This window comes from Protopterus annectens, chromosome 9.part0 (genome assembly GCF_019279795.1).
Source record: "Protopterus annectens isolate FY-2018-M chromosome 9.part0, PAN1.0, whole genome shotgun sequence".
NCBI classification, from domain to species: domain Eukaryota; kingdom Metazoa; phylum Chordata; order Ceratodontiformes; family Protopteridae; genus Protopterus; species Protopterus annectens.
Window position 1 is genome coordinate 1,789,612,452 of NC_056743.1, and position 26,097 is coordinate 1,789,638,548.

Genomic DNA, 26,097 nt, shown 5'->3' on the forward strand with positions numbered 1-26,097 from the left:
CCCATCCAATCGTCAAGGTTCCTTTTGAAGAGGGCCAAAGAGGCACTCTGCTTGACATGTATGAGCAGTCTATTCCAGAGTCTGGGGAGTCTCTGGGTCAGGAACGTATCCCTCCAGCATGTTTTGTTTATTGTGATGGCAAGGTTTAGATACCTGGAGCATGTGGCTCTGAGGGATTGGGATTTCTTTAAGTGTAGCATGTCCAACAGCTCTGGGTTTGACATGGTCTTGTATGTTAAGCAGAGATCGCCTCTGAGTAGTTGATATGCGACAGAGTATAGCTGGAGTTTTTTAAGGCAGTCAGCATAGGGCATCTGCTTTAGGCCTGTGATTCTTTTAGTGAGGTATTTCTGCGGCCTTTCCAGTTGTTGAAGATATTTCTGCAGCCTTTCCAGTTGTTGAAGATGTCTTGAGAGGTACATACCAAATGGGGCATTGTATTCTATAATGGGTCTAATGAGGGATGAGTACAGTGGGACAATGACCTCCTTTTTTCTGGATGAAAAGCCCTTAGTGATGAGGTGTGCCACATAGAAGGATTTTCTGACTGTTGTGGCGATGTGGTTATCGAAGGTGAGACCACTGTCCACCTGTGTCCCTAAGTCTCTTATCATACTTTCGGTGTTTAGTGTATTGCCACCTGTGTGGTAATTCAAAGGTATATGTTTTTTCCCAAAGGGGATAACTATACATTTCTTGGCATTGAGCTTGAGCCCATGGCTCTGGCACCAAGCATCTGTTTCTGTAAGACCCTTTTGTAGAGTATTCACATCATTTGGGGATTCAATAATGGCTTCCAGTTTGCAGTCATCTGCGAACTTTGTTAGCCAGAGTCCCTTAGTGTTGGCCTGTACGTCAGAGAAATAGATGCCAAACAAGAGCAGTCCCAGGACTGAACCCTGAGGTACGCCACTTTTCACTTATCTGGAGCTGGATTTGGAGTCGGCTACTTTTACAGTGTGGGTTCTGTCAGTAAGCCAATTGGCAACCCATTGGGTGACGTAGGGATTAATGCCCAGCTTAGTAAGTTTATTTATGATTCCAGAGTATGGGATGGTGTCAAAGGCCTTGGCGAGGTCTAGATAGGCTGTGTGGACCACCTTACCCTTGTCCATGGCTCTGGAGACTGATTCAAAGAAGTCAATCAGGTTCAGGAGACAAGATCAGCCCGTCACAAACCCATACTGGATGGGGTCCAGTGTTTGAAGGTTGCCAATGTCTTTGTTTATAAGTTCCATGATAATATGCTCCATGGCCTTGCAGATAAGGCTCGTCAGACTGATGGGATGGTAGTTTCCGGGATCCAGGGTGGATTCTCCCCTTGTGGAGTGGGATAACTGTAGCTCTGCGCCACTAAGTGGGCATGAAACCTGAAGTGAGGCTATGATTAAACATGACACTTAGGTGAGGTGCCAGTTCATATTGTAGTTCATGTAGTACACAGCCCGGGATGTCATCTGGTCCCATGGATGCTGTATCCTTAGCTTTGGAGAGTGCGTTTTTTTACCTGTGTGACCGTTATCGGAATTTGGCAATCTTCCGGTATTGAGATGGGCCATTTAGGGGGTGAGAGGGGGGTGAAGTTGGCACTGAATCAATCTGCTAGGATATTGGCAATATCCTTGGGATCAGTATATTTAATGCCATTCTGTTTTAACTCAGAGCAGATCTGAGCATTGCCATTTAAATTCTTGACATAGTTATAGAATGCCTTGTGGTTGTCTTTGGAATCTTTGGCAATTTTATTTTCGTAACTAGCTTTGGAGGATTTTATGAGGGATCTCAGATGTTCTTCATCTCACATTGCTGCAGTCCTAACACTTGGGTAGTCCGCTGTCCCAGTCGGCCCGAATACCAAAGTATAAGGCTGACGTCATATCCTTTTGCCGCATGGTCGATGCAGAGCAGTATTGCGCGTACAGGTTGGCGTTCTGAAATTTTCTAAGTGTCGTTTTGTTTCGAATCAAAGTTAAAAGTGAATAACTGTATTTCTTGTGGGAAACAGATACCTCATAAGATTACCATACATTACTGTTACAAGATGTGTCCTCTCAGGAGGTAGGCCAGGCTGAAGGGCTTCTCAGGTAGCTGTTCTCCCTCCCTTCCTAAGGCTCCTTCTAGGGGCAGGCCAGGGGTCTCCCCTAGTTCTTCAGGGTCTCTGCCTAAGAAACATATGCTTAAAATGGCAGAAGATTTGATTACTATGATTAGCTGATAAGAGGCCTAGGGTGGAACCTGAGCTTGAGAGTTTTGAGCAGTGTTTTTTCAGAGACCCTTCATTCCATGAGGGAGCATTTTAAATGGCCTTTAGCTATACCTCCTGTTCTAGGATGTTTTGGGTGCCTGAAGCTCATAAGAGCCTAGGGCAGACCAGAAACTGTTTCTCAGGGCCCTAAAGGTGTTAAGGCTTCTGTTGTTAAAAATCCTGTTCCTTCTGATAAAGAGGCAAGGGCTTTGGATAGATGGGGAAAAGGTGTATACTTCTTCCACTTTAGCCATGAGGGCTTTGAATTGCCAGTTTCACATGTTGAAATACCAAAATTATCTCCTTTCACAATTGAAGTCTAAGGTAGATGCTCTAGGTATTGAGTGTAAAGAGTTGCAGGATTTAGTTCATGTTGAACAGGTGGGTAAGCATTCCTTGCAATGTGGCTTTGATGCTGTACAGGCCTCTTCGCCTGTGGACGCAGTTTTAAAGAAATGGAGGACAAGGCTAAGTCTATGCAGACTGTTAAAGATTTTTGCACAGACCCAATGACTTGCCTTTTCAGCTGCCAGAGCCTAGACAGATGGGTATTGGATATCATTCAGTTTTATTTCCATACCTTGCCTCCTTTAAAAGGCATGCCAGACATTCCTCTATACAAAGAAAAGAGGCTCACAAAGGGGCCATTCAGCGGTTCCTGTGCCCAGAAAGGGCCTGGGAGACCAATTTTGGATTTGTCAACCCTCAACACTTATTTGGACATTCCCAAGTTCAAGATGTTGGCGTTACAACAGCTTTACCTCTGCTGGGCAAAGATCACTGGATGGTAACTTTAGATCTCAAGGAGGCTACCTTCATGTGCCTATCAGACTCAGTTGCAGGAAAAAGTTCTGGCTTTTCAGGCTAAAAGGAATACAAATCTATCCTTACTTGGACGACTGTCTGATTCTGGCTCAAGAAAAGGCGAGCTTCTTTAGCATCTGGAATATGTGATAGCAGTGCTAAGATGCCTGGGGTATTCTGTCAGTCTAGTACCCTCTCAAGACATGTGCTTTCTGGGTGTGAGACTGAATACAGCAGTGGGCTCAGGAATGTCACCTAAAACAAGGACTTTCTGTGACATCTGAATGGAAAGTGGATACAAGACAAGTGGCCTGCCAGACTACAGCATATCACATATCAACATGAGGAGATGTTTAGCAGTCAGTTTGCATTGTTGATGGCTTTCAAAACAGACAACACAACTGTCATGTGGTATATCAACAAGCAAGGGGGAACACATTCGGTTTCTGCCAGGAGCACAGAACTCCTTAGCAGATGTCAGTGTCATGGGGAACTGCAGACATAGATCTCTGTTACTTCTCCACTAAACCACCAGCTGCCAAAGAAAGTGGATGCTCTTTCGCTCAGTTGGGAAAATCTTCATGTGTATGCCTTTCCACCTCTGCCCTCCTCCCAAAAAAGGTACTCAGACAAGACAAGACAAGCCGCCAGATGATTTTTTTGATAGCTCCATTGGCCTCTCGGCACTGGTACCCATTATTGAGGAATCTGTGGCTCTGCAATATCTTACTGAGCTATTGGACAAAGGTTTGTCTTTCTCTTCCATTAAGATTCATGCTGCAGCAATTTCAGCTCACTATGATTGTGACCCACCATTGTTTCTCCTGCTTGGGACCTCAATTTTGTGTTTACTGCTGAGTTGAAATACTTGTCATGGAAGACTGCTTTTTGTTGGCCATTACTTGCAAGAAGGGTGGTTTCTAGTGTGGCTTTAAACCAAACTATTCATTTGGCTGGTTTTGCCACTGCTGTGTTGCAGGGCATTTTGGCAGCTCCTGCTTCATTATAGTTTAGCCATCCTCCCTTTACCTGCTTTGGGATTCTACCCTAGTGTTTAGACTGCAGCAATGTGATGTGAGATGAAGAAGTTACAGTTTTTTACCTATACCCAAATGTAGATGCCTTCCCCTGTGTGTTTAGGGGTGTGGTGTGAGGTTCATTTTTTTTTTGTTTGTACATTTGTACATGCATATTTTAGGCACAGGAGTGTTTTGGTGTTTTTGGCCTTATCTTTTAGGGTCTTCTGACATCTGGGGCAAGAAAAGACTGAGAGGATGGCGTCGGTCATGCGCATTTGTACCCTGGCGTCCTGATGTCGTCAGATAAATTGACGCGGCGTCGGCGTCATCCTGACTTACACTGCCGACTGGGACAGCGGACTACCCAAGTGTTAGGACTGCAGCAATGTGGATCTTCGAACATCTACATTTATGGTAGGTACAAAACTGTACTTTTCTTACTGAGGCTGGTAAGGGAGTTTTTTGCATCCTGGGATTTTCCTCTTTTCTGCAACAGTTTCTTCCTTTTTTGTAAAGTTTGTTTATGGCAGGGGACCACCAGATTGGCTTCCTTTTTTTGGAGGAGAGCATCTTGGTTCTTTGGGATGGCATGATTCATGCATGAGTGGATGTGCTCATACAGTGCCTTAGTGTAGGATTCAGCAGTCGAACTTTCAGTTCCCGTCTGCATGGGTGTCATGAAGTTTATCACTTCTGACTTGAGTAGCATGACGTTGGCTTTGGAGAAGTTTTTTATGGAGGTTTCCTTACTGGGGGGTGGGGGTGGGATGTAGATGTTAAGGGTGATTAGTTTAGATTATGATTTTTCCCCTTCCTTTCCCTTACTGGCCTGTGTTTTTGTTGTAAGATATTAATTTAGCTGCACAGTGGTATAGCCTATTTACTTTTGTTATATCACATGAATCTCTCTGAATAATCTTAATTACTGTTTTCATTTGTTTTATCAGACTTCTAACTTTCTAGCTTTTATTGACCTTCTGTAGTTTGTTTCTTTCATTGATCTTAATATGTCTGTCCACTTCTATTAAACCAAGCAACTCTTCTCTTGGATCATTTTCTTCTAAAATGACGGTGCATTCTTTGTTCTCCATTTCCTGCAGACATTGTACGGAAAGTTCCAGAGCATCTTCCTGTGCCACATTCTTTTCAGTTTCATCCTGTTTCATCCGTTGATCTTTCATATGGGAACTCACTGGCCTATCACTCCACAACACTGACTGTGTCAGAGTTGCCACAATTTCCTGTTCCTTCCTCTTGCAGTGCAACTCCAACTGAACGTTTGTACTAGTGGAAGGCTCCAAAGTATCTTCATATGGCAACTGATCAGATGTTTCTTGCTCCACTGGTTTCTCCTTAATTTGGGGATCCATTACTCAGTCCTGCTGTGATGTTATCAAAATTAGATTTTCTACACTAAATCCTTCACTTTGCAGGAAATCCATAACCTCAATTTCTATTTATTTAACTTCTCCTTTACTGATCCTCCATTCTACTTTTTTCTTATTTTTTGTATTGTAAAGGTTTCCATATCCAGATGCCTTTGTCTGTATTTCTCTTCAAATGTCTTTGGTGCTGCTCTTTTGTGCAGTGATTAGTTTTGCTTTCTCCTTTGCATAAATGTTGCACCATATTAAGTCTCTTTCCATTTCACATGTCCATATTTCTTCACAATATTGAGTCTCTTATGTCTGGCAAGATGCCATGGATTCCACAAGTAAAATCCTCATTTTCCCATTAAAGCACCATTTATCACCGTATTCAGTGCTATGTGCTTTTTATTACCAGGCTGCTATATTGTCTTCCACTTTGTTGAACATCTATGTTACTGCCTTGTGTGACACTTTATTCAAGTTTTGCTAAAATCTAAGTAAGGCACTTCTACTGTCCTGTCCTGATTTAGTACCTTAGTATCTGTGTTAGTGAACTGCACTGACACGACCTTTCAGCTGGGAATCGATAGTTTTTAAGATGCCAGACTTCACTGATTTTCAGACAGTGAATTCATGACTGATTCAGAAAGCCCATTATTTTTCCAACCACAGAGGTAAGGCATGTAGTATGCGGTTCCCCACCTGGTTCCACATCATGATCGTGGATGTCAGGAGTTCAAGTTCAGTTTGAATTAAAACAACTGGAGTAGAATTCAGATTCTTCATTCACATGGCAGGCAAAGACTTCATTGCCTTATGCAGGGCTTTTCCCTCTTGCTTACTTGATAACAATTGTTCCAAGGTTGTTTCCCCTTGGGGAAAGTGGAATTTTCCCTGCAGTGGCCTCATTTCAAAAGTGTTTTCTTCGCATGCAGGTTTTACAACAATAGTCATCAAAGCTGTACTCCATCTCTGCCATGTACCCAGGAGCCAAATGCTCCAGATTATGCGGAGTGCTCCACATTTAACGACGAATGAAGCCACTGTTCTGCATTGAACAGCTTTGGCTCTGCAACACAGGTTTTGATTGGTTTGTATACTACAATTAGTGCCAATCGGCATCGCGATATACAAACCAATGCAAGGGTTACTCTTGTAGGCGAAACCTCTGCGTATCCTTGAATGATGCATTCAAATCCCATCCCTCCTCCAGCCAAGGCGGCTTACTTTGTTTACTAAGGGAACTTTTGGGCAAGGGGAGGGCTTGCTTTCCTACTAAAATAAAATTCTCAGTACATCATTCTGAGTGAAGTCCCAATAGTGTGTCATGTACGTACCTACGTAATATTGTAACAGGAAGGAGGGTTTATTTCAGCTTGGTGCTTCTTTCTTTCCCAGCAGGGTTAAAGACTGGGAACATTGCGAAATTTTAATGAAACTGGTGCAGTTGTTGAACATGTGTTTTTGGGGCATAGAGATGCAGCAGTTGTTCGGAATACTGTATTGTTGTGGGATATAAACAAAGTTGGAGGTGTTCCGGTAGGAACATAGATGGTTTCAAGTTGTAGTGGCATGCTTGTAAAGCTTTCTCCTTAACATCACACTGCAGTGTCCAACCAAATGTACCTTTAGTTTAATAAAATATGGTTCTAGTGATGATGCAACATTTTGTTTAACAAGAAAAAAAAAACTGCCAGGAACTTGCCCCCAAGTTAAATGTAAAGCATTGTGTAAGGGGAGAGCAAGAAAACTAATAAAGATGAATGAGGGACTGACAACCACTGTAAATAGGGACTGCCACCTGTTCTTCATGTTGTAGGATGAGTCAGGCTCTGGTTACTTCTAACCTTAAGTCTAAAAACCTAAACCTACTGTACTTTTACTACCTTGTGGGCAGAGCTGCACAGGTTTGGGCATAACAGAGTGGTTGGTCATACCTCTCAACCTCTTAGTGCAAGAAATCTGGATAAAGCCCAACAGAATAGGGGGACAAAAAGCACAAAATAGAAACATTTTAAATATTGCTCTTATAAACTTAGAAAGTTTGCTAGAATAACAGGATCGGTGTTATCATACATTTTCTGAAGGATATGCGTTTCCTTACGCAGTGACAGCTATGTTTGGGAAATGCCTGCCCTAGGTGCAAAAAATAAAATAAATAAATAAAAAGTCGTCAGTTAAATGGTGTTGAGTATCATGCTGTTTCAGCAATTAGCATCTTTTGAATTAAAAAAAAAGATTTAGCTCTCAAGTGTACAGATTTTTGCAGAATGGCTAGATTTATGGCTCATTTTTGTTCGGTTCCTTATAAAAATGGTGGTTTTATTGAATTTTACAGATGTTCTACCACGCCCCATGTCAGTGGCATGTTCCATGCAGTGCAAAAATAGGGTGTTCCACATTTTGACCTTTTGTCACTCATTGTAAGAGTCGTTGTTCCACATTGGCCTCTTAAGAGGTTGAGACCTATGGCCATTTACCAACCTCTTGTGAAGTGGAATTATTCTTGGCTTTTTTTTTTTTTTATCATCAACTGTCAGAAAACAAAGACCTTTGGTTGAATGAGTTTAAACATGGGGAACTGACAGGAGAGGAGCTATAGCTATGGGGAACTGACAGGAGAGGAGCTAGCTATGGGGAACTGACAGGAGAGGAGCTAGCTATGGTTATGCCTAGTGATTGTTTTACGTATGTGTATATATATATATATATATATATATATATATATATATATATATATATATATATATGTATATATATATATATATATATATATATATATATATATATATACACTCAGCAATGCTGTGTTTTTTGTGTATTAGCAGTGATTTCATCTGTGTAGTGTCTCTTTTCTCCATGGTTGTATGAACATAGAGTTAGTATTTTTAAATGAGGGAGTGCTGTGAACAAAATCCCTCACCTGAAGGTGCAGGAGCCTTACTCTCATAAAAAAAAAAAAACTTTTTAAAAAGCTTTCTGTTGAGTATTTTTAACTGTATGATATTTTAGTTATTTGAAATTTGACTAAATGCTGTTTTAATCAAATGGACTTTCATCCCTTTGGATCCAGTCATTTTGGATTCAATCAATCAAAATATTATATACTTCAGGGTATATATTTTTTATACAACATGCATACACAATGTATGCATGTGTGTGTATGTACATGTGTGTTTATGTATGTGTGTCTGCGTGTGTGTGTGTGTATGTGTGTATATATATAAAACTATTGATATATGGGTCTACTTCTAAATTTTGAAGTTTCAAAACTTTGAATTTCTTATCTTTGCTTATATTTCTTATATTTACTGTATACTTATATTTTATTAAATGTTAAGTGTATACTAAATTGCATACATTTGTTAGTTGTTTCCTTTTAAAAACGTGTTAATACAGTCCTGGTTGATAGGAAGTTTCAAACATGTGATGTTGTTTAAATTTGTTATTTAAACTTATCTTTAAGTGTTTTACTTGATCTGATGAAGTTACTGTATCAACAGTGACGAAAAGGCTTCATTAAATTTCTTGTGCAATATAAACTTTTTCATGTATACTTTTGGGCCATTGGATTTGTTGGACTTGTTTGGTTTGTTTCATCTTGGTTTGGAGAATCTATACCAGTTTGTTTTAGTGTACTTGTCTATGGCGTCTGGTACTTCTGGCAGTCCAAGTAGCCCTCGTCTGTTTGTTTCACACGGAACACAGACGGACTTACTGAATGTTACATTGCTACTAAATGCTTTATTTAAGCGTGTGGACTCTATTGTTTCCCGTTTAGACACAGCGGAAGAACGCTACACTCAATGGGGTTTTCTCCAGCAGGCAAACTCAGGTACTACCTCATTACAGCGGGTGGTTGTGTCGGGAGTTTCTAATTTGCAGCTCTTCTTCATTTACTACTAATGCATCAATTCCCTCAAGCTCAACGGTCACCACGGGCGTCGACTGCCAATTCTGTTAACTTAGTTAACGAGCAGGAGAGAACGCAGAGTGGTGCAGAGCGGACAGAGGTTCCACAGTTTGGCAACTGGATTAAAGATACTTCAAGGTTTTTGGCATGCTTTGGACAAGGCCAGGAGCAGTTGGTTGACAACATTGAGAACCAACAGGTTAGTTCTCGCTCATTAACTGATAAATTAAAACTACTTGATCAAAAGTCACTACCATCAATACCCTACTGGTCTCAAGGCCGACTCCTCTTTCCATCTGGAGCTAGTATCCTTGTTTGACCAACAGGTGTTTGACCTTATGCAACTGATGATTAAACACTATTCTATCCAAATAGAAGAACTGACTAAAGAGGTGTTAGACTTGAATACTGACATTATTTCACATTTGGACTTTTCCAAATATAAATACGATTATGAAAGGTCCTTTTCAGCATAGATCAATTGCTGGATAGATTAAACTATAATAAAATCAAAAAAATGAAGCGGGACCAGTTAGCCTATAGCAATGGCACAGCTTACCCTAAACCATCATCAGCTCAGGGGGGGGGTTGTTGACACTAACAATCCTCTGCAACAGGAGTTCAATAATCTTAATAATGCCACCACTGAGGATGGGGGTGAAACTAGTCCTGACAGGGACGTTGTGAGATGGAGTGAACGGATCTGGAATTATATCAACAACCGTCCTGATGTTAACCAACAAAGTGTCAGTACTTGTGATAATAATCCAAATTTTCACAATGTCAGACACCCTGGAGCTGTTCTGAAGAGACAATCCCATCAGAATAAAAAAAAAACAAGCAGCGCAAAAAAAAAAGATAACACAGGATAGTGGCTTGAATGTTAAAATTGTGAAAAACTCTACTGGGGACTTTAACATTTTTAATTATTCCTCTGTCTATATAGATCCAGCACTTGTTGACCTTCTTGCTAAGGGCAATACATTTGTCCCTAGTAGACATCTGAACATTGTACAATCAATTATGGACTTAAACTACTTTATTAGGAAACTCAATCTTACTGTTTTATTTGGTAACATAGTGGATAGTGATCAGGCATTTAGGGTCCCTAGTACATTTAATCCACCTTTACACCATGTCCTTAGTATTTTTGAAAATGTTTGTGAGCTTGATTTAAGGCATATTGTTCATACCCAAGGACACTATAACATCAGAAAGACTAGGATCGACAGTGTCACACGAGAGGAGGTATTAGCTTTGAATACACTAAGATCTTTGCTAGTGAGAGTAGTTAAACCTGATAAAGGGGGTGGTTTGGCTATCTTTGATCTTGTGGATTATCACACTAAAATGGGAATACTCCTGAACAGTGATGATTACTCTAAAGCGTCACTTAATGAAATCAATGTTGCTTATGGTCATATTAGAAGTTATCTCAACGACTTATTTATTGAGGCAAAAATTGACATCAACATGTATAATTATATGTTAACCCCCGTGGCCAAAAATTCCAGTTATGTTTGGCATCCCCAAGGTGCACAAGGACTTGGTAAATCCCCCCATGAGACCCTTGATAGATGGAAGGGTTCTATTACATATCCCTGTGCGAAGGTAGTCGACACAATTTTGCAGAGGTACTTGGTGTCCGAACCCCAGGTCTCTAAAAACTCCTGGACGTTCCTGCAAAAGATTAATGACCTTGAGTTTCATAGTGATAATAATCTTTAACCATTGATGTTAAAGATCTTTATACATTGATCCCTCATTTGGAAGGGGTCGAATGGGTGAGCTTGATGCTTAAAATTAAGGGAGCACTAGCCAATGAGATATACCTGATAGAAGTTTTACTTGATTTAATTCTTACCAATAACTTTTTTACTTTTAATAAGGAGTTCTATCTCCAGAAGAGGGGAGTGACCATGGGTTCACTATGCAGGGCCAGTTTGGCCAATTTAGTAATGGCACATTGGGAAAGAAATTTCATTCTTAACAACCCCCACCAGATGTTCAAACTTGTATATTATGCTCGTTTTTTGGACAACATTTTTATCCTCTTCAAAGGTGATGGAATACAGGCACTAAATATTTGTTGATTATTTAAACCACACGACTGAATTTCTCGATTTCACGTTTAATTTTAATTGTAATTCTATTGACTACCTTGATATTAGGTTAACTAAGGATGTGGCAAACAATAGATATGTGTCCAAAATTTTCAGAAAGGACACTTACTGTAACTCATTTCTCCACTTTACAAGTAGCCATCCCTTTACACAAGAACATTCTGTTGTTAAGGGTCAACTTATTAGAGCAGCAAAAATGGTCTCTATTGGAGAATATGAGTTACTGAGTAATACGTTTCAACAATTGGGATATCCAAGTAACTTGATTGACCCATTAGTTGAAGAACTGCAATATAAAAGGCACAATGGGTTAATCAAGCCTGTATTGAGTGATCCAGGGGTGACCATTGAAGCAGAACTAATAATCACTAGCTCCAACCCCGGGTGTTTTAGCCAAGATGTGAATTTGACTAATTCTACCATGATGCCTAACTACAGAACTAGTTTCATCACTACATACTGTAAGGACAGTGATAAGGTTAGATTTTTATTATACAAAAACTGGGAATTTATTAGCAATGACAAACTCCTAGATGAAAAATTAGGAGGTGTCCCCAAATTCGTGTTTAGAAGAGGTTTCAACCTCAAACATTTATTTGAAAGGCACGAATTAACGAATGTGAATAGACATGCAGGGATGTTTACATGTGGTATGTGCAGGTTGTGTAAATTTATTGAGTTAGGTAAGACATTTACAGTTAATGAGAGGAAGTTTGAATTAAAACACAACCTTAACTGTAACACTAAGTTTGTTGTGTATATTGCCAAGTGTTCATCCTGCACAGCTTTCTATAAAAACGGAGCGTAGGCTCCGTGACAGAGTATATGAACACACTCATGCAATTGATATCAACAAAAGTGACAATTCTCTTGCCAAGCATTCACACTCGAGTGGGGGTCACAAGTTCATGTTTAAGGCAATAGACCAAGTCCAGGTAGATGTTAGGGGTGGCCCATTATTAGAGGAATGTGAATTAGCATGGCAACTAAGATTGAATGCCTTTTCTAGTCCAGGTCTCAACGAAGCATGTAACATCACCTGTTTGCTTAAGTTAAAAAGCTTAAACAGATGATGCTTTTTAGTTTTTAGCATTTTGTAGACGTCTTGCTATATACTTATATTTTATTGAAAAGTTAAGTGTATACTAAATTGCATACATTTTTTAGTTTCCTTTTAAAAACGTGTTGATAGGAATTCAAACGTGATGTTGTTTAAATTTGTTATTTAAACTTATCTTGAAGTTTTTTTACTTGATCTGATGAAGTTACTTTATCAACAGTGACGAAAAGCGCTTAATTAAATTTCTTGTGTAATATAAACTTTTTCTTGTATACTTTTGGGCCATTGGATTTGTTGGACTTGTTTGGTTTGTTTCATCTTGGTATTGGAGAATCTACACCAGTTTGTTTTAGTGTACTTGAATTTCTTATTGTCTAGACCATAAGAACAAAGTTTTGAAACTTCAAACCGTTTAAATGGAGGTTGCCATACAGCGTGGAGTGATGAGATATTTACCGTTTTCCTCACTGTAGTGAGATGTCAGAGTTGGTATATTTAATTAGCAGGGGGTGTGGGCTTGCCCCCCTGCAAAAATGTAAAAAAATATTCTTTTGTGTTTATTTTTTTGTTTACATTTCGAAGTTTCAAAACCTGGATCTTATGGTCTCGACCATAAGAAATAAAAAGTTTTGAAACTTTGAAATGTAGAAGTAGACCTATATATATATATATATATATATATATATATATATATATATATATATATATATATATGTGTGGGTGTGTATATATTTATTTATAGGTATACATAGAAACACATACACCCCCCCACACAAACAAATGCATGTACACATACGCATAATAAACAAAGGGTCATGTACCTATTTTGAACTATACATAATCCTTGTTATAAACTGGCTTATTTATAACCCTCAAAGAGAAATGTAGCTTAGATGGATAAATCTAAGTTGCAGCTGAAAGCAAAAAATATTCAGGTCTGTCAGCAAAACACGATGGGGTTAAACTAAAAGCAAAAATGTGCAATGTACAAAATATAGCAACTATAGAAGACCCAAACTTTCTCATCAGTAATGATTTTTTTGTGTGTTTTTGACCACCTGAAAAAAGTGTTAGCGATGTGAAAGTTTAGGTTTACTATAGTTATTTCTGCCTTGTTTGTAAGCACCTTTTGTCATCCCTGAGATTTTTAGTAGATTGTGTACAGACGGGTTTTGCTGTGCATCTCACTATAGCAGGTACTTTAGCAGGATAATTTCTAGATTCCTTAATTACCTCTGAAGGATGTGCTCATTAAAGTGAACCCTCTTTGGAGTGTTGTGTTGTGTTGCTCTAGAAATTGATTTGGACTTGAGATGGCAAGACTTTTTGGTTCTTTATTTTTTTGTAAAACATTCCCTGGATATCACACTTTCTTGTTATGGTCTGCAGTCCAGAGTAGAGTGATAGAAGCTTTGTTTGACTCTTGCAGTCATGGCACATTTTCCTGTTTGAAGATTATGATTCTTGGTGAAGTTTATGTCCCTCAGTGCTTGGAGTAAAGCATCTTGGCAGAAGCCTAGGGATAGGCCTACCACGCAGCAACTCTGCAGGTGAGGGCAATATACTATTAACCAGGGGTGGCTCGTGGCATCGGACTGCCGGACTGCAGCCCCCTCAGCAAAAAAAAGAAAAAAGTACTTTTTTGTGTTTATTATTTTTTTTTTGTTGTAGTAGTTCTACTCCGAGTCCGACTCGTATTTCAAGTTCCTGCTTCGGCGTCAGCAAGTATGCGCATGCGCACTTTGACCACCTCGGGTTGCGGCAGTTTTAAATAAAGATTTTTTTTGTTTGTTTCTGCTGCAGCCCGGTGAGCAAATTAAGGCATCAGTGTGATGCCCAGCAGTCTATGCGGTTCCAAACCGCATAGAATTGGAAGGGGTTTGGACTGCGATGTCCGCAGGCACGTATTTGACGTGCTTGGGCTAAATGGCTGCTGATTGGTTGTCGCTCTCTTCCCTGGCTTTATGTGTTGGGAAAAGAGCGAGAATCAAACAGTTTAGTTTATGGACTGATTCGTGAGTCAATCACAGACAGTGAAGTGAACAGTGAAGGATTTATCACTTGTGGCGATTTGCCATTGGATTTCTATTTTTTTTTTGGCGGCCTATATGTTGTCAGCTAATAGCTGTGCTGAAGAAGAACTGAAGAAGTAGTAGAAGAAGTTAGAAGAACAGAGTGCAGAGAGTTTTCTTCTTGGTGGTATGTGTCAATTGTCATTGTTTATCTAGGAATTATTTCACATTCACACAAAACATGATTTCTCTGCTTTATGCATTAATATGCAGCAGTACTATATACATTTTAATTGCCATCAAAAGAAAACATAAAAATGTTGACATCCTGCTTTCTCTTTATCTTTAACAAGTGTGTACAGTAATCATAAATTCATAGGGGAAGTATGAGTAACTTTGGAAGGAAAAAAAATAAAAGATTAAGATCATTCTTACTGTAACACTAGTGGCAGTGTAATGACACTGTTTTGTACATAGTGGAAATGTATGCACCTTAGCAGTGGAGTTACTAAAAGGAACATTTGCTGGTTTTGCAGTTCACCTCGGCAACTGAGACAGGCTGTGCCATATGTTACTGACAACTCTGGTTTATCTTCATTTGCATATTTCTGGCGGGGGCATCTCCGTTTAGATCAACTTAAGGTCGCTAGCTGCTACTATATATTTTCAAGTTTTTTTTTCCGTTTACTTTTGGAACTGTAATTTGTGTGTAGCCTGGTTATATAACCCGTTTAAGACAATGTTGTCTGTTATGGTCCACGCTTATCTGAGGTACTGGCTGCCAGTGGCTGTGATGTTAGGTGCAGCACCTGTTTATCTACTGTCCTGGTTTATCTGGCGGGTTATTTCGACTCTTCTTCCAGCTCGTTTTTATCATCGCTTGGACGATCATTTATACATAATCTACCAGAGCATGGTCCTATTTTTCTTTGAGAACTTTACAGGAGTGGAAGTGATCATTTATGGAGAATTGCCAAGAAAGAAAGAAAGCGTGATATATTTGTCAAACCATCAATGCACAGTTGATTGGATTATTGCAGACATGCTTGCAATCAGGCAGAATGCTCTTGGACATGGGCGTTACGTTTTGAAAGATGGCCTGAAATGGCTTCCTCTCTATGGATGGTATTTTTTCCAGCATGGAGGAATTTATGTAAAACGAAGTGCCAAGTTTAATGAAGAAGCCATGAGAAACAAACTTATCACCCAGAGCAAAAATGGGGCTCCAATGTACCTTGTGATTTTTCCAGAAGGAACCCGTTACAATCCTAAACGACCCCAAGTCATTGAAGCAAGTCAAGCATTTGCAAAGAAAGAAGGTCTTGCAGTTTTACAGCATGTATTAACACCTCGTGTAAAGGCAACTCATGTTGCCATTGACTCAATGAAGGATCATATAGATGCTATATATGATGTAACAGTAGCATATGAAGGAACAGTAGACAACAGAGGACAGAGAAAATTAGCACCATCCATGCCAGAATTTTTATGTAACGAGTGCCCAAAAGTGCATATTTACTTTGGGCATGTTGATTTAAAGGATATTCCAAAAGAGCTGATGTTTTTGAGACGGTGGCTGCATGAACACTTTGAAATCAAAGATAAGTTGTTAACTGAGTTATACATTGCAGAAGATAAGAACAAAAGAAACAGATTTCCCGGGGAAGGCCATGTATCCAAACTGAGTTTCAGGAAGACTTTACCATCTGTGCTTATTTTAGGTGGTTTGACTCTGTCAATGTTACTTACAGAAACAGGAAGAAAACTTTATGTAATTGTAAATACATGTATTTTTGGGACTTTAATAGGGTGTTTGTGGGTCAATATTAAACCATAAGAAAACATGTTTTCTGATCCCATTCGTAATCAGTCAGATACGCTAGTCCGTCTTCGAACAGCTACACATAACACCAACTAGAACTTGATGAAGCTGTCTGAACTGTTTGGACAAGAGCTACCACCTTTTACATTTTTACCAAGGATACAGCATAGCAGAGAAAGAAAAAGAAACAAAATTCTAAAAGGGTGTTTCTTTGCAGTGGACATTGGTAGCCACTGAGCAATGTTATTGCTCCCCAGAAGTGCCAGCTGCATTGCAGTTTTAAGGTAACACAAGGTTTGTAGCTTAAAGGTGGTATTTCATAGTCGAATGGTTTAGAAAGGTTATTCTAACCCTTGCCAAAAGGATAACTAGTGTGAACGTCTGGGCGAATGGCAAGAAATGAAAAACAAAGCCTTAAATAATGATTAATATCAGTAATAACATGTGGCTTAAGATAGCTGTGATTGATGTTGAGCAGCTGTGTAGAATCACAGTTTTTTTATGCTTATTTTAACTTTGAAGGGTAAATTGTTGTGTTATGTTGGATGTGCACTGTATTGGCTATAATCAACATCAACGTGCGATGCTTGCCAAAGATCTGTGGAAGCATTTGTTACATTTGCCTGCCCCTAAATGTATTAAATAACAAATTGCATTGTGTGTCAAGTAATTTTTTATTGTTTTTGCTTATTTGGTTCTTCATTTGGTACTTATTTTTGTTTAAACATTGCAGTAGTTATGTTTATTATATGATGTTTAGCCTATTTAACTTTTATTACATATTATGTCACACTTTAACTGATGTAACATAGAGCATTTCTTGGTGCTGATAATGCCCCAGACTCAACAAGAAAATGTGCTAATGTTCATCTTTGCTGCATAAGCCATTGCAACATGAATACTTTCCTGAAGATGATTACAAATTGTACTTGATAACGGATCTGAAGCATCAGTCATAGGTGTCCACAGTATGCTTATCTGTGCCATAGTGGAATAAATACACGGATTGGGATATGGCATGCACTTTATATTTTTGCCTCCAAATGCTGCTATCTTCAGAGCCAGAAGCTTGGGTTTGTTCTGTGTATGGCTCTGTCCATATTTCTTGTTCTGAGGTTGAGAGGTATGACAAATGTGTCAGGGCCATCACAGTCAGCCAGAGACATTTCAAACTGTGACATACTTGTTGCACCCCACTCCCCCATGTAGTGACTCTGGATGTGTCCAAGCAAGGCAAGGAGCAGTTATGCAGTGTAAATGTGCAGAGTATCCCCCCATCCAAGGTAGACACAAGTGGTACTTTTATTCTGTCCTTGATTTTGCAGAATGTTCCGGATTCTGTCATATTTTGATACTGTTGATTTATGCTTATTATTACTCAGAAAGTGCCTGTTGCTCTGTGTTTAAGTAGCAATGCTTTAATGACCATCAGATAAGCTTGTCTGAGATCTTAAGATGCAAGTAAGCTTTAATAAGCATACTGTTAAAGAATTGCCAACATTGAAAGCCTTTCTGTTGTTGCCATGCAGAGAATACTTATATAACTAGATAATGTATAATCCTTAGGTATTGAAATGCATATGACAGTATTTGTAATAAAGGAGAGGATTACATTATTTTAAGAAGCTCATTGTAGTCATCTTTGCAGGCTTTACCTGTAAACCAAACGGAATGCCAATCTATCATGTGATGTCCATTACCTGTACAGTAATCCTTTAAGCAGTGTATCTTGAGCTTGTTTCTTTGTTTACTTTTCATTTTTTACTTTGATCATGTTTTCCCCATGAAACAAGTAGATAGTTGTCAGGCAGCAGGTCTTTTTTGGATAAGAAACATTTTTACAAGTGGGGGTATCACAGAGATTGCTAATTTCAGCATGTTACTTGGTACTTTAATAAAGCCGAATATAAATTGTAATTAGAACTGAAGTGCAAGGAGAAGTGGTTTGAGTTGAGTGCTGCTTGTTTTTCTTATACTTGATTTTGACTGGCATTCCAGTAATGTATTTAAAAAGTAATTTATTTTTTCATGCCTCACAACCTTTTTGTTTCCATTTAGGTATTAAGTAAGCTGTCATGTAGCTAATGCATTGAAATATTTTTTTTTCTTCTACACTTCATTTTGTTTTGATTGGACTGTCATAATGATGGTTTGGCACCCAGGGCAGCATATTTAATTAAAGTTACAGTTTTTGTGGTTTTGAGCAAAGCCCCTCCCCTTTCTGGTTGGCCACACCCATTCCCATTGACCCCACCCGTTCACCTGTCTCCTGCAGCCTCCCTTTGATTTGAAGTCACCAGCCGCCACTGCTATTAACAGGGGGTTTCTCTAACATTAATCAGGGCCATCTGTATGTTAGCTCCACATTTCAGGGTTTTCTAGATATTTGACTAGATGTGCAAAATATATGTTTCAGTAAATCCATTACTTTGTGTGTACAGAGTGAACCCATCACATCTGATTTTCCATTTAAAAGTGAACTTCTTAAATGCTTGACCTGCAAATTGCAGTCCACTGTCAGTCATGATTTCATTAGGCTTTCCAAATAAAGACATGTAGAACTGCATAATCAGTCACTTGATCTTTATGTTCTTGTACAATTAGCAGATATTGGTGATCATCTATCTTAGAAAGATCAGAAGTAATGTACTGCCATGTCTTTCGATGGAGTCTTATGCAGATCCAATGTTCTTTTGCATTGGCATCTTCATATTCTGCTGATACACTGCAAAACTTAAACACCTTTTCAATGCCAACCTTAATACTTGTCCAGTAAATATTTACTTTGTTATGACTTTGTCCTTTATAGATGCCTTGTTGACCTCTGTGGAGTTGCTTCAGAATGGCTTCAGTCATTACATCAGGAGTGAGCATGTTATCTGCCTTTAACTATAACTCCTATTACCACAGCAAGTTCATCCTTGAAGGGCTGGTAGAACTTTAATCTTTTAGCATCTGGTGGTCAGTATTTCATGTCCAAAATACTGCCTTCATCAACAAACTTTGTATGGTATATGCTTTCTGTGCAAACTCTGGTATATAAGGAGACATGTAATTCAACATTCACCTGAATCTTTCTAAGTTTAGTCGTTGTCTTGTGAAGCTGATTCATAGGTAGGTACTAGGCTATCTGCCCAAGGGCCTACGTAGGCTTAGCCAACAAGGTTCCCTGGCTTATGTCACCCAAGAAAGTTATTTTCCTGTGCCACTGTCGAGCAGACACAGAAGTGATCCCCAGGGTGTATTTCCTATTTCCCATCCACTCATCAAGATTTTTCTTGAAGAGTGCTAATGAACAACTTTGCTTGTATATGCCTCTGATTTTATTTGGATGAGGTCCAATACCGTGGTCCATGTACAGACTTCCAAAGAATAAAAATACTTATTTTTTTAACTTTGTTTTGTATTCATCACTGTTAAACACCAGTCTTTTTGGAAGCTCTGCCCTTTAGGCTGATGATGTTTCTATTATGATTGATTCATTTTCTCAGGAGACAGCCCCATCATTAGCTGTGTTGACTGTGCCGTGAAGACCTTCAAGTATTTGATGCATCTTGGTTTGTAAAGGGTCTTGGGATACTCTGAAGCCAATTGGCAGCTGTTTCCAACATTACTTTGCTAATGGTGTTTGGAACATTGGTAGAAGTGGGGTTCCTCATAAGGTATTTTGGAACATTGGTAGAAGTGGGATTCTTCATCAGGTTGTATTGACTAGTATAATGCTTTTTTATTATGTTTGCTGAATGCCTTTGTATTGCAAATTTAAGGTTAAGATCCTCAGCTGGGGTCTTGTGTCCACATCTCTTTAAACTGGTATTTACCTTCTGGGGATCCAAACTTAAGCAAAGGGAACCATCCTTCTTAGTGTTAATCGCAAGGGTGGAACACCAGTCTTTATGTTTTTTTTTCCTGATACACCTAGCTCAGCAAGTATTTTCATCTTTGGTTCCAGTTTCTCCTTAGTATATATGTTAGATTTGTGTGGTGGGTCAATAAATGGTTATGCATCTGGCTTCAGGAAGAGATTACCTGTTCCAATGAATCTACCAGTTTTGCCAGGATAATTTTGAAATGTCTTCTTTAAATTAGGTTTGTAATTCAGTCCCAGGCATTTCTTTGATTGCAATTTCTCACTTTTCGCCTTCTATATATCTGTTAATGCTTCAGCATTGACTGAGATGAACTATAACAGCTTACTGTTGAGTAGATCAATCATGGCTGGTCTGGTATAACATAAATCTTAAACTCTCTTCATTCTGAATTGTTGTAATGGCATGATATGGTTATGACTACAAGGTAAAGGATCTCACTACCACTTTAAGACCTCATTTTTCATTTCATGCAATTGCTGTAAATATCTTAGGACATTATATTTGCAAGATCAGACCTGATGGCCCCAACAGGAGCAAAAAAATAAAAAATTTCTCCAAGGCAAACTATTACCTCCTAAGCGATGGTATAAATGACTTCAAAGCACCTGCTAACACAGGCAGCAACAACTCCTATGTAGAGAAGTACACAAATGCCTTATATAGCCACTTAAGTAAATGTATTGACTTGCCAGTACCTGAAAGGACTAAAACCGGGCCCTCTCACAAAAACAGGCCACCCTGGTGGACTGCAAGTATAAATAAGTTATATAACAAAAGAAAGAAACTGGTATCTAAAAACAATAAGGAATGTGCTCGGTAAATAAAGACTACCATACACAGTCTAAACAAATCAGAAACTTTGTAAAGTCCTCTAAAGCAAGTTACGAGATTAGACTGGCATCCCTAGCTAAAGACAATCATAAGACATTCTTTAGATAAATCTAAAGCCTCAAAGGAATGCCCAGCTGTCTGCCAAACTCCTAGTGGACAGCACCACTCACACAGAACCTGAAGAACTTGCCAACCTGCTGGCTAACAGATTTGGAGACAGTTTTACCCCCCTCTCCCCACTAGTCAGTCCCCATAACATTCTTGATTCCTGTCCTCTACCACTTATCTCCAAACAACAGGTCATTCCAGTGCTCTCCATGGCCAAAAGTATGGCTTCTATTGCACCAAATAGCATCCCAGGCTGCATACTAAACAACAAGACCTAGTGGAACCACTTAGCTGTCTCTTTAACCACAGCCTGAGCACTGGTTTTGTGCTGGAGGAGTGGGACATTATATTGCATTTTCTTGCTGCCTTTAGCTAATTCCGCCTAAAACGCCGATTTTCTAGAGTTTCTGTGATTTAAAAATCTTGTTTCGCTACATATTGTACTTATTTTACTGCCTGCACTTTAACAAAGTCATTTTTGTGTTTAAATTACCTGTTTAACTGTTGTAGGCTACACACTCATGTGTGATAGCAATTTCTGTGCATTTAAAGTGTTTTTTTGATTGTATCTGCTTTATTTTCTGAAAAAAAACCAAAAAAAATACTTGTTTTCCCACCTTTCTAAGCTAGTATAGTCCAGTTTTCAGGTTAGTGCTGAATTCAGGGCTGTGTTGCAAGTTTCTGTGTTTGCCCATACCTTACTTGGATAGAAGGAAGTTTCTCTGTTCACTGTGAGAGAGGGAGCTTTGAGCAGCCTATCTGTCCCTGTTGGAGTGGTTTCACCCAGAAATTAGTAGTTTATTTGCCAATTTGGGCTAATTTCTATCTCTTTAATTTCCCTGCTATAAAACCCGCTTTTGCAAGGTTTTATCCTAGTATACAGCTCAGCAAGCTCCTGCCTGGTGCCCTGCAGAGTTCTACAGCAGCAGAGAAACAAAAGAGACTTTGGAGTGATTAAGTATTATTTTTCTGCATTTTCTTGCTGCCGTTAGCTAATTCCACCTAAAATGCCGATTTTCTGGAGTTTCTGTGATTAAAAAAGCTTGCTTCAGCCACATATTGTACTTATTTTACTGCCTGCACTTTAACAAAGTAATTTTTGTGTTTAAATTACCTGTTTAACTGTTGTAGGCTACACACTCACGTGTGATAGCAATTTCTGTGCATTTAAAGTGTTTTTTTGATTGTATCTGCTTTATTTTCTGAAAAAAAAAACAAAAAAAATCTACTTGTTTTCCCACCTTTCTAAGCTAGTATAGTCCAGTTTTCAGGTTAGCGCTGAATTCAGGGCTGTGTTACAAGTTTCTGTGTTTGCCCATACCTTACTTGGATAGAAGGAAGTTCCTCTGTTCACTGTGAGAGAGGGAGCTTTGAGCAGCCTATCTGTCCCTGGAGGAGTGGTTTCAGCCCAGAAATTAATAGTTTATAGGCCATTTTGGGCTAATTTCTATCTCTTTCATTTCCCTGCTATAAAACCCGCATTTCCGCTGTTTTGTGTGCCGGGCTGCGCCGGTTAGCTAGGGTATAATTATTCCAGGCTCCACAAAGTCTGCTGTTCAAATTTTCCCTTGGAACTAGACAAACTTTCAACTTAAGCACTCAAACCATTCACTTCTCATACAAGCACTTGCTCAAAACTCATAGCAAGCACTAATAAACCTTAGCACTAGACCCCCCTATACTGTAGAGATGGACAAGGCTCTCTATTCAACCTTACCAGCCAATCAGTAAACCAGTTCACTGTACCTATCCAGGCATGTCCAAAGGGCAGTTTCAGGTGTACTCTCCGGTCCAACTGGTGAATCTGGGCATTTTCGACGAACAACGGACTGGACCAAGAAGTTTAATTACAAAATTTAAAAACCACAAATCGAAATAAGCGCTTTCGTTTGGCGCCTGCCAAACTTTTTCAAACAATGATACATCACTTCCTGTAACTTAAATAGTATTTTCCCGATGATGTAAGCAATGATGGTTGATTACAAAAAATCTAATTTAAAAATACAACAGTTAAATAAATCATAAACCTAAGAATCAATGACAGTAAACACCAGCACATGTTTTGTAATTAACACTTCCAATGTTCAATAAATATATGTACTATTACACCAAACATTTCATGAACATTAAACTTCTTGGTCCAGTCCGTTGTTCGCTGATTTTTGGATCGTTTGTTTGCAGCTCTTATAATCTGGGCATTTTGATGCAATGTTATAATTGCCTCATGTACACAGACAACCCTCTCCTCCTTCCACCAAACACTAATACATGCAAAAGATGCAATTATACAGCCAAACTGGAGGCTAAGCTCTCGCAACCCAAGTCTGGACTAGGCAGTCAAGAGGAGAAGGGAATTACTTTCATCACACCACCAGTCTCACATAGACCTATGAAACCAGCACCGGCAAAAAACACACATAAATACACGAAAACATACTCGGAGGTTCTAAATAAAAATCTGCAAAAGCAACAGAGACCTCCAAAGCAGACATCCAAGCAACCCCCCCCCCCAACACAAACCATGAAACACATACTTCACAAAACCAGTGTGCCATGCAGTCACAGCCCTTAAGGCAAAATAACATACCCAACACACTAGTAATAGGTGACTCTATAGTCAGGCACACTGACGTCCCTCTCACTAGGCTGAACAAGGAGAAGGTTACTGTTAGCTGCCTGTCGGGTGCCAGGATCTGCCACATAACACAAGTACTCAGGTAACTCCAGAACAAGTACAAATATGACTTTGTCATTGTCCATGTTGGCGTGAATGACCTGAGCCGTACCTCCCTGGACTACATGAAAAGAGACATAGAGGAGCTCTCTGATCACATAGCCCAGGCCGGTATGACCCTGACCCTGAGTAGTATCCTGCCCTCACCAAGAATGATACCACGGTATAGAGAAAAAATGATCAATTTCAACAATTGGCTAAGCTTCTGGTGTCATTCAAAGGGGATCCAGTGTCTGTCAGCCTGGGATGACATGCTCGACAAGCCACGCTGCTTCACTAGAGATGGCTAGCACCTGTCACCCTTAAGCTTTTGAATACTGGCCAAGGCTCTTGCCAGCCCCATAGTGCCATTTTTAGGCAAGGCTCAAAAGACAAACCCACCACCGTAAATAGCACAAGTAACAAAAAACTGAGGGTAATGCTACTCAATGCCAGAAGTCTAAACCTCAAAATGCACACACTCGAGGCACTCCTCAGTATGGAGAAAATCCATATATGTGCAGTAACAGAAACCTGGTTTAAGGCTCCAGAGAGCACCCCAGCACTACCAGGCTACAACTCATACCATACATTTCAGCCACAAATCCCGGACAGAAATACAAAAGGCGGGGGAGTAACCATATTCATCAAGGATACCCACACCTCCAGGTTAGTGGCACAGCACGATGTTTCAGAGATCATCCACGTGCAACTAACAATGGGCAAAACTGCTATTCAAATTATAGCTTGCTACAGATCGCCCACCATGTCCCAGGACCCCCACTCCGCATTCCTGGAAACACTGGGAAACATAAAGGTCCTACCAAACACCCTGATATTGGGTGATTTCAATTACCCAAACATTAACTGGGAGAAATACCCAAGTACAAACTCCCTTGCCCAACATTTCCTAGAATTTATAAACTCAAACGCCCTGGATCAACTGGTCATCACCCTCACCAGAGGTGACAACATATTGGACCTGGTCATCACTAACATGGGAGACCGGTGTTCTACACCGGAGGTCAACCCCTCACTGGTTAGATCTGACCATAAACTAATCACTCTGGATATTCACATTCTGCCTCCACCCCCCCCCCCCCCCCGCATCAAAGAAACCACCGTGAAAAACTTTCAAAACAAAATTCATGTTACTTAAGAGCGAGGTGGGAAGTTTCAAAGCCCACATGCTAAAGGATAATGCTGTCCAATCTGCAAAATCCTTTACTAATGCACTTTATGGGCACCTAAAAGAATGCATGGCTCATGCTATCCCAAACAAAACCAAGACTCACTCCTCCAAGAAAAGGAAACCAGTCTGGTGCACCCCTGCCATAAACAAGCTATACAATAGAAGGAGGAAACTAGTACAGAAAAGAGTAAAATCCCAAGAAGGGAAGACATCCCTGATCAGTATCAGCAAGAAACTACATTCCCTCATAAAATCATCCAAGGCTAGCTTCGAAAGAAAATTTGCCATGAACTCCAAAGATAACCACAAGGCATTCTTTAGCTATGTCAAGAATCTAAGTGGCAATTCTCAGATCTGCTCGGAGTTAGTGCAGAATGGCACAAAATACACTTAACCGACCGATATAGCCAACATCCTGGCAGACAGATTCAGTGCAAACTTCACCCCCTCCTCTCACCCCCAAAAGGGCCCATAACTATACCAGAAGAATGTAATGCCCCTGAAATCACAGACACTCAGGTTAAAACAGCCCTCTCCAAAGCCAAAAACACAGCATCAGTGGGACTGGACGGTGTCCCAGGCTGCGTCCTACATGAGCTCAAAGATGAACTAACCCCTCACCTAAACACACTGTTTAAACTCAGCCTCTCCACAGGCTACGTGCCCACAGAGTGGCACACAGCAACAGTTATTCCACTCCACAAAGGTGGAGCCACAACAGACCCCGGGAACTATTGCCCTATAAGCCTGACTAGCTTGGTCTGCAAAGCTATGGAGCGCATCATCATGGATCTCATTAACAGAGACATTGGAAACCTCCAAACACTGGACCCTACCCAGTTCGGCTTTGTTAATGGCAGATCATACCGCCTAAACCTGGTGGACTTCCTTGAGACAGTTACCAAGGCTATAGACGAGGGAAAGGTGGTCCACACAGCCTACCTAGACCTTGCAAAGACCTTCGACACCATTCCCCACTCAGGTATTATAGACAAGCTCACCAGCCTGAACAT

At 39.8% G+C, this 26,097-nt stretch overlaps 2 protein-coding genes across 3 annotated transcripts in view; both read left to right on the forward strand.

The window, feature by feature from the left end:
* LOC122812266 (tetratricopeptide repeat protein 39A-like) overlaps nt 1-26,097 on the forward strand; it is an 825,358-nt gene that overhangs the window by 214,929 nt on the left and 584,332 nt on the right. The gene's annotated exons all lie outside the window — the stretch shown is intronic.
* On the forward strand, nt 15,224-16,398 carry LOC122812267 (1-acyl-sn-glycerol-3-phosphate acyltransferase epsilon-like). Its single transcript, XM_044084664.1, has one exon. It carries the CDS (start codon nt 15,286-15,288, stop codon nt 16,381-16,383), a length of 1,098 nt encoding a protein of 365 aa, XP_043940599.1. The 5' UTR covers nt 15,224-15,285; the 3' UTR covers nt 16,384-16,398.

What these genes read in the sequence shown, in the direction of transcription:
- LOC122812267 (XM_044084664.1), top strand. Translation starts at nt 15,286, where the DNA reads ATGTTGTCTGTTATGGTCCACGCTTATCTGAGGTACTGGCTGCCAGTG.